We start from the raw sequence: 14,660 nt of genomic DNA, 5'->3' as shown, positions 1-14,660 counted from the left end.
TAAATGCATTATTTTTTTCGAATCCTGAAAAAACTAATAAGTATTTTCGAAAATTTTAATCGCAGAACGAAAGATTACATTATTACCGAGGGCAGAAATTCCCAAAACACTTATATGTACAATGTTTATTTAATAACTTACAGGGTTGACAAAATAGGAGAAAATTTATTGTAATATTTAATTTCAAATATTTCATTCAAAAGAAACTGCGTTCAAATTTTTCAAAAATATTTATTAGTTTTCTCAGGTTTCAAAAAAAAATGAACGCATTTAAATAGAATTTTACCAAGATTTTGCGCCTTCCCCCTAACGTCATATTTCATCGTTTTATTCGTAGATTCACGTTATAAAATTAGTGAATCAGTTTCATGAAATTTTGAAAGACCAATTCCTGTGGTATACTAATAATAATAATTATTCACTTATGAAATATGACTTTAGGGGGGAAGGCTCAAAATCTTGGTAAAATTCTATTTAAATGCGTTAATTTTTTTTTTCGAAACCTGAGAAAACTAATAATTATTATGAAATTGGAAAACTTCACTTCCCGTTCCAAGAAAACAAGAAAGAAAACTTTATTTACTCCTAAATATTTAAAAAATATTATGTATTAAAAGGTTTCTGTTCTGACTAACCACTGAAATCTCCAGTACATACTCTGTTGTTATTTAAATGGAAAAACATTGGTGTAACTATAAGATTCTTTTTATTCAAGAAAAGAAATTATGTCTTATTGATGAAATGAGTTAATAATGTCGTCCCTTAGGTTTTGCGTTTTGACTTTAGTCTGCATAAATCTTTCTTCCTGATTTTGTTTTATCTAAAAGCTATTTTTGTATTGGTCTTATTGTACTTATATGTTATTTTGTATTATGTTGGGGTAAAATAATTATTTAAGGGTAAACACTACTAAAAAGAAATAACTTAATGCAATTTTTCATGGTCTACTCAATTATGCTACTAAGGTGAGAATTGTGCCTGATTATTGAGAGTAAAAAGAAGATTTGAAGACTAGCCTCATATTATTACATACTACACATTACATGTGAAATAAAATAAGTTATCCAAAAATACAATAGATTTAGGAATATAATTAACTATATTGACATTGGTCGATAATGATCTTCATGGTGAACTGATAATGTCTGCCGTAGTTACAGAGGAAAAGTCCAGGACATACAATTTTATACTAATGCCTATAAACTACAAAAGCAATAAATGAGTACAAAATATTAACTGCAATATCTTTCATATTCATATGCTAGTGCTAATACGATACGCAAAATTAGCAATATTGAAGTCCTTGATAGGGTTAATAAGAAGGAAGAAATTATACAGATTATTTCATTCATTCTGAGATTCTGACCAATAGAAATCTACAGAAATACAAATTACAGCGATAATTTTTGATAATATCCCATCGTCAAGAATTACGTCAGATGCCCTTCGTCACTACGCAAAAATGAACATTCAGTGACATTTTGTCAGTGACAGAACATTCAGTGACAGTGAACATTAATGACAATTAATATTTTACAACTTGTCACAGAGAACATCAAGAAACAGGTTTAGTAAATATTCAGGTGAAGATATCAATAAAATATTAGTTAAAATGACAGTTTTATTCATGAAATAATTTCACCGAATTACACTCGGTCTCTAAAATTATTATCGACTTGTTGCCCTCGTGACACTCGTTGCCCTTGTTGACATAATTTCACGACCCGAAGGGGAGTGTCAAATAAAACTGTCAAAGTGTCACTCGGGAAACAAATCGATAATTTTAGAGCTCTCGTGCAATTATATATGGACCGTTCACTCTTGTTAGAGTATAGGTCGCTCAAATACTATGAGCTCTTTTAATCCATTTTACGCGGTGGATTAGTCCGCAGTGTCCTTTAGGTCATCGTTCATAGGTTGTGATGTTTTTTTGCCTTCTCTACTATCTTCTTCCACTCACTCCGGTCCTGAATCTTTTCTCTCCAGTTTGCAATTTCCATCTTTGATATATCGTCTAGCAGTTGATCTTCCCATCTTATTTTTGGTCTTCCTCTTGGTCTATTTGTTACTGGTCTCCAGTTCACTATCTTCCTGATCAGTTCTTCTACCCCTCTTCTTTGTGTGTGTCCAAACCATCTGAGTCTTTGTGCTTTAATGAATTTTACTATATCTTCTCCTTCAGTTTTTTTATTTCATGGTTCATGAGCCTTCTATATTCCCCTGTTTCTGTCATCACTGGGCCATGTATTCTTCGTCTTTTTTCGTAAGGCACATTACTTCTGCTCCATAGGCTATCACTGGTCTAATTGCTGCTGTATATATTTTTGATTTTGTTTTTTTGCTCAGGTTTTTGTCCTTGAGTAGTCGGTGGTATTTCCAATATACTCTATTACCTGCTTTAATTCTTTCGTTGATCTCTATACTCCTTCCGTTTTTGCCGTCCACCATCACCCCCAGGTATTTGAAGCAATCTACTCTCTGGAATGTATTTTCACCTATCTTTATTTCTGTTATTCTGTTTACATTGTCTCTTGTGCTTATAAGGTATTTTGTGTAATTCTGATTGATTATTAATCCTCGCGTCTTTGCTTCTCTTACAAGGGTTAAAAGTGCCTCTTCTAGTCTTTTTTTATCTCGTGCTATCAGTCCTAGGTCATCCGCATATCCTATGATCTGTGTTGAGCTTTGAATAATTGTCTTTTTCAGGCCTGTGTTCCCTAATTACTCCTTCTAGAGCGATATTGAATAGTGTCGTTGACAGACTGTCTCCTTGTCTTACCCAAGTTCTATTTTGATGTCGTTTGTATCTCCCTCATTTGTTTTAACTTTTGCTGTTGAGTCTTTCATTGTCATTCTAGTTAGTCTTATTAATTTTGCCGGTATCTCCATTTTTTTCATTTCTTGTAGTAATTGTTGTCTGTGTATGCTGTCGAAGGCCTGTTGGAAATCGATGAATAGTATGTGTAATTCTACGTCATGTTCATAGCTTTTTTCAATTGTTTGTGTTAGGACGTGTATTGCATCTATTGTTGATCTTCCTTTTCTAAAGCCCTGTTGGTATGGTCCTATAATTTTTTCTGTGTATTGATTTAGTCGGTTTCTTATAATTGTGGTCAATATCTTATACGTTGTATTTAGTAGCATAATTGCTCTGTAGTTGCAGCACTTAGTTGGATCTCCTTTCTTAAAGATTGGTGTGATATGCCCATTTTTCCATTCTATGGGCATGCTTTCGTCCTTCCAAATTGTAACCATTAACTTGTGCATTCGCTTCGTGAGCTCCTCTCCTCCGTTGATGATCAGTTCGTTGTTGATTTCATCTGGCCCTGGCGTTTTGTTTACTTTTAGTTGTTTTAGTACCTCCATGAATTCCTGATAAGTAGGTGCACCTTCCTTTTCATCTCTGTTATCTCTTATATCGTCATCCTCTGAATCTGCCTTGTTGTTGTTTTTGTATAGGTTCGTGAAATGTTTTTCCCAATCTTTTTTGTTTATTTTTGTGACAGTTTTTTTGGTGTTGTATTGTTGTTTTATGTATTCGAAAAATTTCTTGTTGTCTTTATTATTCGATTCTAATTCTTGCATTTGTTCAATGATCCATGTGTTCTTCTTTCTTCTATAGAGTTTCAATGCTTCTTGTTTTTCTTTTCTATATTGGTCCAATTGTTCCTGTTCGGCCCTCTGTAGCCATTTGTTTCTTGCTTCAATTGACTTTTTTGGTGACATTCGTCATCAAACCATTCTTTCGATTCTTTGTTTTTTTGGAATCCTATTATTTGTTCTGCTGTCTCTATTATGCTGTTCTTAATGTTTTTCCATTCCTCTTCTATTTCTATGTTCTCGTACCTGCTCAGTTTCTGTTCCAGTTGTTCTGTATATTGTTGCTTTTTTTCTTGCGTTTTCAGTTTGGCTATATTCCATTTCCTCCTTTTTCTTTCCTTATGATTATTTGCTTTGATTATTTTCATTTTAATATTTGCTATCAACAATATGTGATCAGTGTCCGCATTTGCCCCTCTATATGACCTTACGTCTTGTACTATTTGTGTCCACTTTTTCGAAATTAGAATATGATCTATTTGGTTTCCATCCATTCTTCCTGGTATCATCCATGTTATTTTGTGTTCTTTTTTATGTTTATGCCTAGTACTAACTATATATGTGTTTGTTGCTGCTGCTAGGTTGCAGATTTTTCCTCCATTGTCGTTCGTAGTGTCATGAATGGTTTCTTTGCCCGCTACATTACTATTATAGTCCTCCTTTCCGATCTTTGCATTGAAGTCACCCAATATTATTAATATATCATTCCTCGGAATATTTTCACAGGTTTCTTCCAGGATGTCGTAGAATTCTGCTTTATCTTCTTGGTTTGCTTCTTCCGTGGGTGCATAGCAATTGACTATCGAGATGTTGGCTTGTTTATTTTCTATTCTTATGTAAGATATCCTTCCATTAACTGCTTTGAATTGTATCACTTTTTCCCTCATTTTTTTGTTCACTATAAATGCCGTACCATTGGTTCCCTGTTTGTTTTCTCCCGCATAGTATATGCTAAAGTTTTTCTTCTCAATTTTTCCTTCTTTCTTCCATCGTATTTCTTGTAGGGCTAGGAGTTCTAGTTCGTATTTTTTCATTTCAAGGGCTATTTCTTGCATCTTACCTATTGCTAGCATGGTTCTAATATTCCAAGATCCCATTCTAATGGGTTTCGTTCTTTTCTTCTTATTGAGATTCTTTCTTTCTTTTGTGTGCGTTATTTTGTTTTCGTTAACCGTTTGCATTGCCGAGTCTGTTTCCAGTGGTACTATCTTTTGATTTATTATGTTGGATTGATGATTTCCTGACAGATCGACATTACAAAGTTAGAGTTGGCGAATCTTTCTCACAGGACAGGTTAGTGGAAAGTGGAGTGCCGCAGGGTTCTGTCCTTGGACCTCTGCTTTTTACGGTTTATACCAGCGATGTTCCTTCCTATGTTTCAAGTAAAATATCGTTATATGCTGATGACACACAAATATATGCCAATCCTATCACAAACCAGTTAGCCCTCCAACGAGACTTGGACTCTATTTTTACTTGGTGTTCCCAGTGGTTACTACCCTTAAACACAGAAAAGTGTGTAGTGCTTAGAATTGGTAAAAACAATCCACTTGTGCCGTACTTCGTTAACGGACAACCATTAGATTCAGTGTTCTTGTATAACGACCTCGGTGTTATTGTAAACAGCAGCCTAACGTGGTCCGACCATATTCAGTCTATTTGTAAACGTGCTAACTCCAGACTATATCTTATTCGGAGATGTTTCTCGAGAACTTCAATGCAGTCATTCTGTAAACTTTACACTATTTACATAAGACCGATTCTTGAATATGCTGGCCCAACGTGGTATCCTGATTTGGTTCGAGACAAAATTTTGTTGGAAAACGTCCAAAGAAAAGCCACTCGAATTCCATTGGGACTGAGAAGACCTTCCTATGAAGAAAGGCTCAGTATGGCCCACCTAACTTCTTTTGGACTTCGCCGACAACGCGGCGACTTAATAACCACATTTAAAATATTAAAATTAAATTTCGGAAATCTCGACGAAATTTTTACAATCAATCAAGATGAACGCCTTAGTGGTCACCAATTTAAACTGAAAAATGAGAACTTTTGTACGAGACCAAGACAGAATTTTTTACCAAATAGAGTTTTCGATATTTGGAATAACCTGGATGATAACATTGTCTCAGCTCCCTCTACCAACACATTTAAAAACAGACTTGACAGTTTTCTATTATAGTTAAAATATTTTTTTATGTAAACCCAAATTGTATCTTTTTTTTTGTTGTTGTTGTTTTTTTTTTATTGTATGTTACTTATGTAATTTCTTTGTTTTTGGGCATAATAGGGACTTGTCCCTCTGCCCTTGTTTATGTATAATAATAATAATAATAATAATAATAATGCTGAGACATCTACTCTACATCGCGCTATCTGCGCAGTAGATGACACAACACCGATCAAACTGAGGGAACCAGAAATGCGCATAAACCACCTTACTAAGGACGAAAAAGTGCGCGCCTGGATGGGTAAACCTCTGCACGGGCGACATCCCAATGAGGTCAGCCAAGACTATGTCGACAATATAGCGTCGAACTACTGGTTGACATCAGGAAAGATGTTCCCTGAAACGGAGGGTTCATTACTGGCCATTCAGGATCAGGTTATACCAACCAGAAATTACCTGAAATATATCATCAAAGACCCTCAGGTTCAAAACGACAGATGCCGATATGGATGTCAAGCCCAAGAAACCATCCAACATCTTACAGGGGGCTGCCAGGCATTTGCTGCAACTGAATACAAGGAACGGCATGATGCAGTAGCAAAAATCCTTCATCAAGAGATAGCTATCAAGCTGGGACTTCTCCAAACAGACCATCTCCCGTATTATCAATACGTCCCTGAGAGTATGCTTGAGGATGGCAACTACAAGCTATACTGGGACCGCACTGTGCTCACAGACCAAACAGTGGCACATAATAGACCAGATCTCGTACTAGTTAATAAATTAACAAGACAAACAACACTAATTGATGTGGCGATACCTAACAACAATAATCTACGTAGTAAATTTACTGAAAAGATCGCCAAATACAGAGATCTAGAAATTCAAATACGAAGGCAATGGAGAATGCAAAGTACCCAGACGATACCGATTATTATTTCTACTACTGGAGTCATTCCGAAGACCCTCCTCGAAAGCATAAAAAAGCTGGGTCTGAATGAACATCTTTATAAGACCATGCAGAAAGCTGTACTACTCGCGACGGCCAGATGCGTACGAAAATTTCTGGGAGATACACCTGCATTCCAAGTCACCTAGGGCTCGATAACACGGAAAGAGTCCCACCAGAGCTCAATCCTTTTGATACCGTAGGTATCTGGGATGAGTCAATTTTCCCCTTAGAGGGAGTGTGAGCCGTATGGCTAAATCTGATAATAATAATAATTTTCATCAGCTAGTTTTTTGGGAATGTTTCTACTTTACCGTCTTTTCTCCATCTCCATTTTTCATTGTTTGTTTTTCTTGTTTTTTTTTTATTGTATGTTACTTATGTAATTTCTTTGTTTTTGGGCATAATAGAGACTTGTCCCTCTGCCCTTGTTTATGTATAATAATAATAATAATAATAATAATTTTCATCAGCTAGTTTTTTGGGAATGTTTCTACTTTACCGTCTTTTCTCCATCTCCATTTTTCATTACCATCCACCGTTAATCCATGGTAGTCCCTTTTAACATTTCTCCCCATGTCTCTTAATTCCTTACACTTTGCTCCTATTTCTTTCTGAATATTTCTTTCTAAGACTGTCATATCTTGGCTTATGAAAATATTCTCCCCTTTGATATGTCTCAATTTACTTTTCTTCTTCATTACCTTATTTTTTTCTTCTATACTTCCCATTTTCAATAGACAAGTTCTGTCTCCCAGTTTAACTGCTTTCTCTATTTTTGTGTTCTCTTCCAAGTGCTGTTTGATGAAGTTTGTCATTTTTTCTTTTAGTTCAGCTTCATCATTCGCATCTATTTTGAGACCCGTTATTACTAGGTTGTTTTGCTTCATTTCTTTTTCACACCGTTCTACCCTCATTTCCAAAATATTTAGCTTTTTCTTTGTGTCCTCGAGTTCTGTCTTTACCTTATTGTTTTCTTTCTTTAATTCTAGTATTTCATCTCTAAAAACCTTGTTTTCTTCCCTCGTTTGTCTAATTTCATTCAAAACTTGTTTCAGTAAGCTATTTGTTGTTTCTTGTTCTGTGTCCATTGTTTTCTCCATGTCTTCCGTTTTTCCCTTTGCGGTTTGCAGCTTTTTTGTTGGGTTTGGGGGAGATACTGATTCTCTCTCTTTTCTCTTGCGATATTCCGTCTTCCAGCTCCAGCTTTATTAATTTTTTTTACCGATGTAATATAATATGCCTAGTTTAAATTACGTGCTATTTCTTAAATATATACAGATTTTAGAACTACTAGTTTACCAAACAACCGCGAAAAGGGTTAATTTCGGACTATCTCCGCGGAAAATTAACCCCTATCGGTTCTCAGTATGTTTTTATTTATTTTTTTTGTATTATCTGTTTTATTTATTGTATTCTTACAAAAAAGTTCTAATAATGATTGAAATTTTACTAACCGTTCCTTTGGAGCGTTGAATCCCACCTCTATATCTCCGCCAACACTTACAAGGTAAAGGTAGAATGTTTTGACACAAAAGTACTAAGTTTTATCACTATTCACTAATTACTAATTGTGTGTAATATTTTTTGCCGAACAAAAACACTATTAAAAATACATAGATCTTTCTTAGGACGGTAACAGCAACCCTTGCACTTTCATAAACGTCCCATTTTCATAAAATTGATAATATTAATAATAAAACTCACGTTTTTGAACGCATTCAAATAAAATAAATAAATGTTTTTCTCGGATAGCTTGTTAACAGGTTTGTTTATCACAACTTTTTCGTAGAACCGTCCGCTTCGGCTGCTAATTGACGACTCTCTCGTGCAATTACTACTGAAAATTAAGAGACATAAGTCTCTTAATTGATAATCAATTATTATTGATAATTGATTATCAATTGATTATTATTATTGATAATCAATCAGATAATTGATCGAATCAATCAATTATTTAAGAGACATAAGCTTGAATATTTCGGTCATATCGTAAGAGCACCCCGTTATGGTATGTAGCATTTAATTATAGAGGGCAAAATAAGAGGTAAAAGAGATGTAAGAATAAGAGGAACCTCCTGGTTACGAAATCTAAGGGAATGGTTTGGTTTGAGCTATAACCAACTATTTAGAGCTGCCGTGATCAACCTATGCGTAGAGCGTAGATGCGTAGAGCAACCTATGATAGAAGATGAAATCTTAAGAAACAGAAGAAAACGCTTAGCGCCTAATCATCAGCATTCCGAAAAAAAAAAAGAAAAGTCGGTAAAATGTAAAATAAAGTTAGTTAAAGATTTTTTTTATTTTATGGAATATGTAGATCAAGACTATTGAAGCTTTTTATTTTTTAAATATTGGATGGGTTGCATGTGTGAGTCCATACTAAGTAAGTAATGAAATAAAAGTCGTTTTTATAATACATTTATTCACTCCGGACAACCGGTTTCACTGTTTATAGTGTGCACAGCAGCATCAGGTCCCGGTAACAGTAACCTAAATGACGCCGGTATAAGGAATGATTTCATTCCTTATGAAATCCAATCAAATCATTCGTAATACCAGCATCATTTAGATTACTATTACCGGGACCTGATGATGCTTTGCACATTATAGACAGCGAAACTGGTCATCCGGAGGGAATAAGTTTATTATGAGAACGTCTTTTATTTCAATAACTCCCTTCTATTTTTATCTTTACTGTTTTTATCACAAAAAGTGAATGAAGAATGAAGAAGAATCGAAATCTCGAAAGTTACAACACTTCGGAGTCGTTATGCGAAATTAATCAAGATATAACTTCCTACAAACCATCATGCAATGAAAAGTATTTGGAAAGCGAGGTCCAGGAAAAAGAAGATTATTCTAATGAAAGAGACTCAGAAACTGGTTTAACACAGCATATGTGCAGATTTTTCACGCTGCTGCAAAGAAGATAAGGAGTGCCATGATGATCGCGAATATTTGGCAAAAAAGAATGCTTTTTACGTCAAATTCTCAATGATGATAAATCTTAGTTTTATACTTACGAACCAGAAAACGAGGTATAGTGAGAGTAAGGTATTTTTTGCTTAGCAATATAAATAAGCTACTCTTAGAAATTTTAGTGTAGAATTCATCAAGTGGCAACCTGAGAAGAAAATAAGTTTTGTATATTCTTGCTTGAATCCATATGGCTTATTCATATCAATATCTGTTAGGTGCTTTTGCTGGAAGCACCAAAAATTTTCATCTTAAAGTCGAAACTTATATGTGTATGATTAATATTTATCTTTTTTATAAGAATACGCACTAAAATGACGTTAGTTTAACTCGAATGCAGATGATGAGATTACTATTAGCAAATGGATTTATAAACTGTTTAAACAACAAACGATGACATTTGAATGTGATGAATAAAAATAGTTTACAGCTTCTAAATGTCTGCAAGTAACTATAGTATTTTTTACTAGCACTAACAATCTCTTTTAGTTTAAAATCAAAATTATTGGATTTTAAGAACAAATCATATTAAAAAATATCCAAGGACATCCGCCTAAAATGGCGATTAGTTAGTTATGCTCTAGTATTACAACAATATAATAATAATTGTAATTGAGTGTATTATACGCCAATGCAAAATCATGTATAACCCATTTATATAGCCATTTTTATCCTGTGGTAGCAGTGGAACTGCATATTTCGCAACAAGATGCATGTCGACTTGCACGCGGAATGTTTAGATGTGAATCTGTAATGTCAATCCTCGACGGTTATTTTTTAACTTAATTGAGAAGTTATTTTACATAATGGTGTTCACGTTACGTCAGTTACATGTTTGTGTACATACAATCAGCTATAAAATATATAAACTGGTGGATAATATCGACGTTAACTACTGCTTTAGTTAAAGTTGTGTCGTATAGATTTTAGATATTAATGGTGTTATTCTATATGTCTGTTACTATCATTAATACCTAATTTATGCAAAAAAGTATGCAATGTAAGGAAAAATATTAACTGCAGTAAAAACTGGACAGCTTATTTCAAACAAAATTGAATATTTTCTGTAGCATTATCTCAAATTGATGTATGTCTTGTGTACTAGTTTTAGAAAGGTTTTATAAAGGTTCTCTATGGGCTTTTTTAACACAATTTCATTAATTTATCACTCTGTTCATAAGATCTGTAGCATCCTTCGATTTTTTGTTGGGAATTCGTTAGGTATAATAAGTAACAAGGCCTGCTTGTTAACAGACTACCTAGATCAAGACATAATAAAAACAGAACAAAGACAAAAATAGTAAGAGCAAATTTCCAAAACATAATGATAAAAATTTCGCTAAGCGACTCAGGTTGGTCAAATATCATTTGCCTTTTTACCCTCTCTCTGTACTCTGTCTTTTTAAACTGAGTTGAGGCTTGGACCATGAAACACGGTTTAATGAACCATCTTGAAGCCTTCTTAATATGGATATTACGATGCATACTTGGATTATTTAGATGAATATGTCACAAAATTTAAAAATTTTTTACTAATGGGAAAATGGAAAAAATTTTATTCTGATATTTTAACATAATATTCATGTAAATGTTTCAAAATTATAAACAACTTGAAAGAGAAAATGTGAAAAATTTATAACTTACATAGACTATTTCACTCATCTTAAAATTTTCACATAATCTGACCAATCACAAACCAAAGACAGCTTGTGTTATCGCGAAAACACCAACTGTCTTTCAATTCTGATTGGTCTATCAGCTTCGTGTTTTCAACGACGTAACCATGGATACCGATCGCAAAGCAAAGTTTGACGTTTGCCAAAAAAATTATTGTAGCTGTATACGTCAAAATGAGTCGTTTCGGTGGTACTTCAAACGAAGTTATAAACCAAAACATTGAAGAAAATATACCGAGTAACACAAGAAAATCTAAATCTTATATATGGAGACAATTTATGATGTTCTGTGTGGATCGCAACTACAAATTAGATGCAGAAAATAACAACGAAAGACTAGCATTCATTCTAAAAGACTGGGCCTTCAACTATTTATTGTTATAGGTAAAAAATAAGTATAACAAATTATTTATAGTTATAATAAATATTTCATGATTATGACTAATTGTGAATTATTCAAAAAATGGGTAGATTTGGGTTACCTAGATCAAATGTATTATTATTAAATTCCTTCCTCTCATTCTACTGAATTTTTGACCTATCACTTTGTTCGTGAAATAGTCTAATAAAATACCACTCGTGATTTAATTTATCTTATAAGTCTGTCTTTTATTTCTAAACTCAACTGAGTTGCTTAAAGAAAACACCACTCGTCTTACGGACTCGTGGTGTTTTCAAGCAACTCAGTTTCGTTTAGAAGTAAATCGACAGACTTATCGCGAAAATTGAATCACTAGTGGTATTACTATTGATAATCTAACATAGTTATTGCAATTGTTATAACACATGTCGATATGAACTTTTTTGAATGATAGCAGTTTTTTCAGGAGACGGTGGATCCCACGTTGGATCTTCTTCAAGTGATGGTGAGTGACAAAATTTTATTATTAATAAACCATGCTAAATTAACTTCATAGATTTCATATATAGTCTAAGAGCTAGTGAACCTTTTGACTAACGGTCGTCCTGTAAGGCTAAAAATTTGTAGAGTGATAATTCATAGCACACCAAAGCTAAAAACCATGACCTGGCAGGCCTCAGCGGTGCACGTGTATCTACCAGGTGAATCGAAAAGTGCAAATTTAGGGGGTAAAATAAACTTTCTCCTGTAAGGTTTAAATTTAAGTATGTGTTTGAGTAAGTCATTTAGAAGAAATGTGTACAATGACAGGCGATTCTGAAGAGCATAAGACCTTGCCAGGCGAGGGGAAAGATTAGGGGTTTTTCCTAAAATTATTCTTTTTGCATCGAACAAATTTTTTTTAGGCTTTTTGAATCATTCCAAACAGAAAAGGTCCTTAGTTATTTTTCTCTTAAGTTAATAGTTTTTGTTATATAAGCGATTGAAAATTTTGAAAATTGCGAAATCGGCCATTTTTAACCCAAATCGGACATTTATCTAAAAATTTCAATATTGGCAAGGTACGCAGATATTCCTTAAACATTGATTGATGAAATCCCGAAGAGTTTTTTGCAATAAAATATCGAAAACCGCTTTGTTTTTTTAATTGCTAATCAAGAGGGCGCTACACTGTAGTATAATTGAGGACGTTTGAGCTTGCATAAATTCATTATCTCGAGAATGGGCAAATTTGAAGAGAAATCCTCAGACAGGTCGATTTTTATTTTTGAATTAGGACTTTTTGGTATATATATAATACTAGTGACGTCATCCATCTGGGCGTGATGACGTAATCGATTTTTTTTTTAATAAGAGTAGGGGTTGTGTGATAGCTCATTTGAAAGGTTATTTAATTCTCTATTCAGTAATATAAACATTGACATAATTATTTATACAGGGTGTACAAAAAAAATTTTTTCTTCTATTTGTCAAATTTAATCAAAGTTAATTTAATAAAAAAAAATTTTTTGTACACCCTGTATAAATAATTATGTTATTGTTTATATTAGTGAATAGAGAATTAAATAACCTTTCAAATGAGCTATCACACAACCCCTACTCTCATTTAAAAAAAATCATCGATTACGTCATCACGCTCAGATGGATGACGTCACTAGTATTATATATATATATGCCAAAAAGTCCTAATTTAAAAATAAAAATCGACCTGTCTGAAGATTGCTCTTGAAATTTGCCAATTCTCGAGATAATGAATTTATGCCAACTCAAACGTCCTCACTTATACTACAGTGAAGCGTCCGCTTGATTAGCAATTAAAAAACAAAGGGGTTTCCGATATTGTATTGCAAAAAACTCTTTGGGATTTCATCAATCAATGTTTAAAGAATATCTACCTACCTTGGCAACTTTGAGATTTTTAGATAAATATCCGATTTGGGGTTAAAAATGGTCGATTTCGCAATTTTCAAAATTTTCAATCGCTTATATAACAAAAACTATTAACTTAAGAGAAAAATCACCAAAGACCTTTTCTGTTTGGAATGATTCAAAAAACTTAAAAAAAATTTGTTCGATGCAAAAAAAATAAATTTAGGAAAAACCCCTAATCTTTCCCCTCGCCTGGCAAGGTCTTATGCTCTTCAGAATCGCCTGTCATTTTACACATTTCTTTTAAATGACTTACTCAAACACATACTTAAATTTAAACCTTACAGGAGAAAGTTTATTTTACCCCCTAAATTTGCACTTTTCGATTCACCTGGTAGATACACGTGCACCGCTGAGGCCTGCCAGGTCATGGTTTTTAGCTTTGGTGTGCTATGAATTATCACTCTACAAATTTCTAGCTTTACAGGACGACCGTTAGTCAAAAGGTTCACTAGCTCTTAGACTAATATATGTATACAGTTTTACCTAATTTTTATTGTAACGATTTTATTTATCGTATGGCAATTACAACACATTTAGAACAAAATTACAAACACTAGTAATATATATGACAAACTTTAAATAGTTACAAACAAACATCAAGTGTATTAATATAATCAATTGACTCTGAAGTTGCAAACAGGAAGTCTTCAGGACTACCATTGTAGGATCTTGAGGGACACTTTTCAATAATGTGGTCAATGGTTTGGTTCTCCCCACAGTCACATTGAGGAGACTGGTTCTTTCCCCATTTATGTAGCATGTATGCACATCTGCCATGTCTGGTTCGGATCCTATTTAGAGTGGACCATGTTTTACGTGGAAGATAAAAACCTGGTGGCTTGTGGGCATGTTATTTTGCCATGCGTTCCATTCTTGGGACCATGCATTCGTGATGTTGAACTCCTCATGTATCATTCTTGCCGTTTTTATTGGTGGTTTTCTAGAGCGGAGACGGGTATTTCGTGCATCCTAGGTATCTTGGTGGATCGGCAG

At 33.8% G+C, this 14,660-nt stretch overlaps 1 protein-coding gene across 3 annotated transcripts in view; it reads left to right on the top strand.

Annotated features, from left to right (window-relative positions):
• LOC114331378 (paired box protein Pax-5) overlaps positions 1-14,660 on the top strand; it is a 513,967-nt gene that overhangs the window by 85,397 nt on the left and 413,910 nt on the right. For 2 of the 3 annotated variants that reach the window (XM_028280947.2, XM_050652776.1), the window contains exon 3: positions 12,193-12,240. In XM_028280947.2, coding sequence (XP_028136748.1) covers positions 12,193-12,240 — 48 coding nt within the window. The remainder of the gene's footprint in view (positions 1-12,192; positions 12,241-14,660) is intronic. The other variant, XM_050652775.1, reaches the window with a different exon arrangement.

The sequence above is a fragment of the Diabrotica virgifera genome, chromosome 6 (assembly GCF_917563875.1).
Source record: "Diabrotica virgifera virgifera chromosome 6, PGI_DIABVI_V3a".
Classification (NCBI taxonomy): Eukaryota; Metazoa; Arthropoda; class Insecta; order Coleoptera; family Chrysomelidae; genus Diabrotica; species Diabrotica virgifera.
This window is presented reverse-complemented; position numbering and strand designations above follow the sequence as displayed.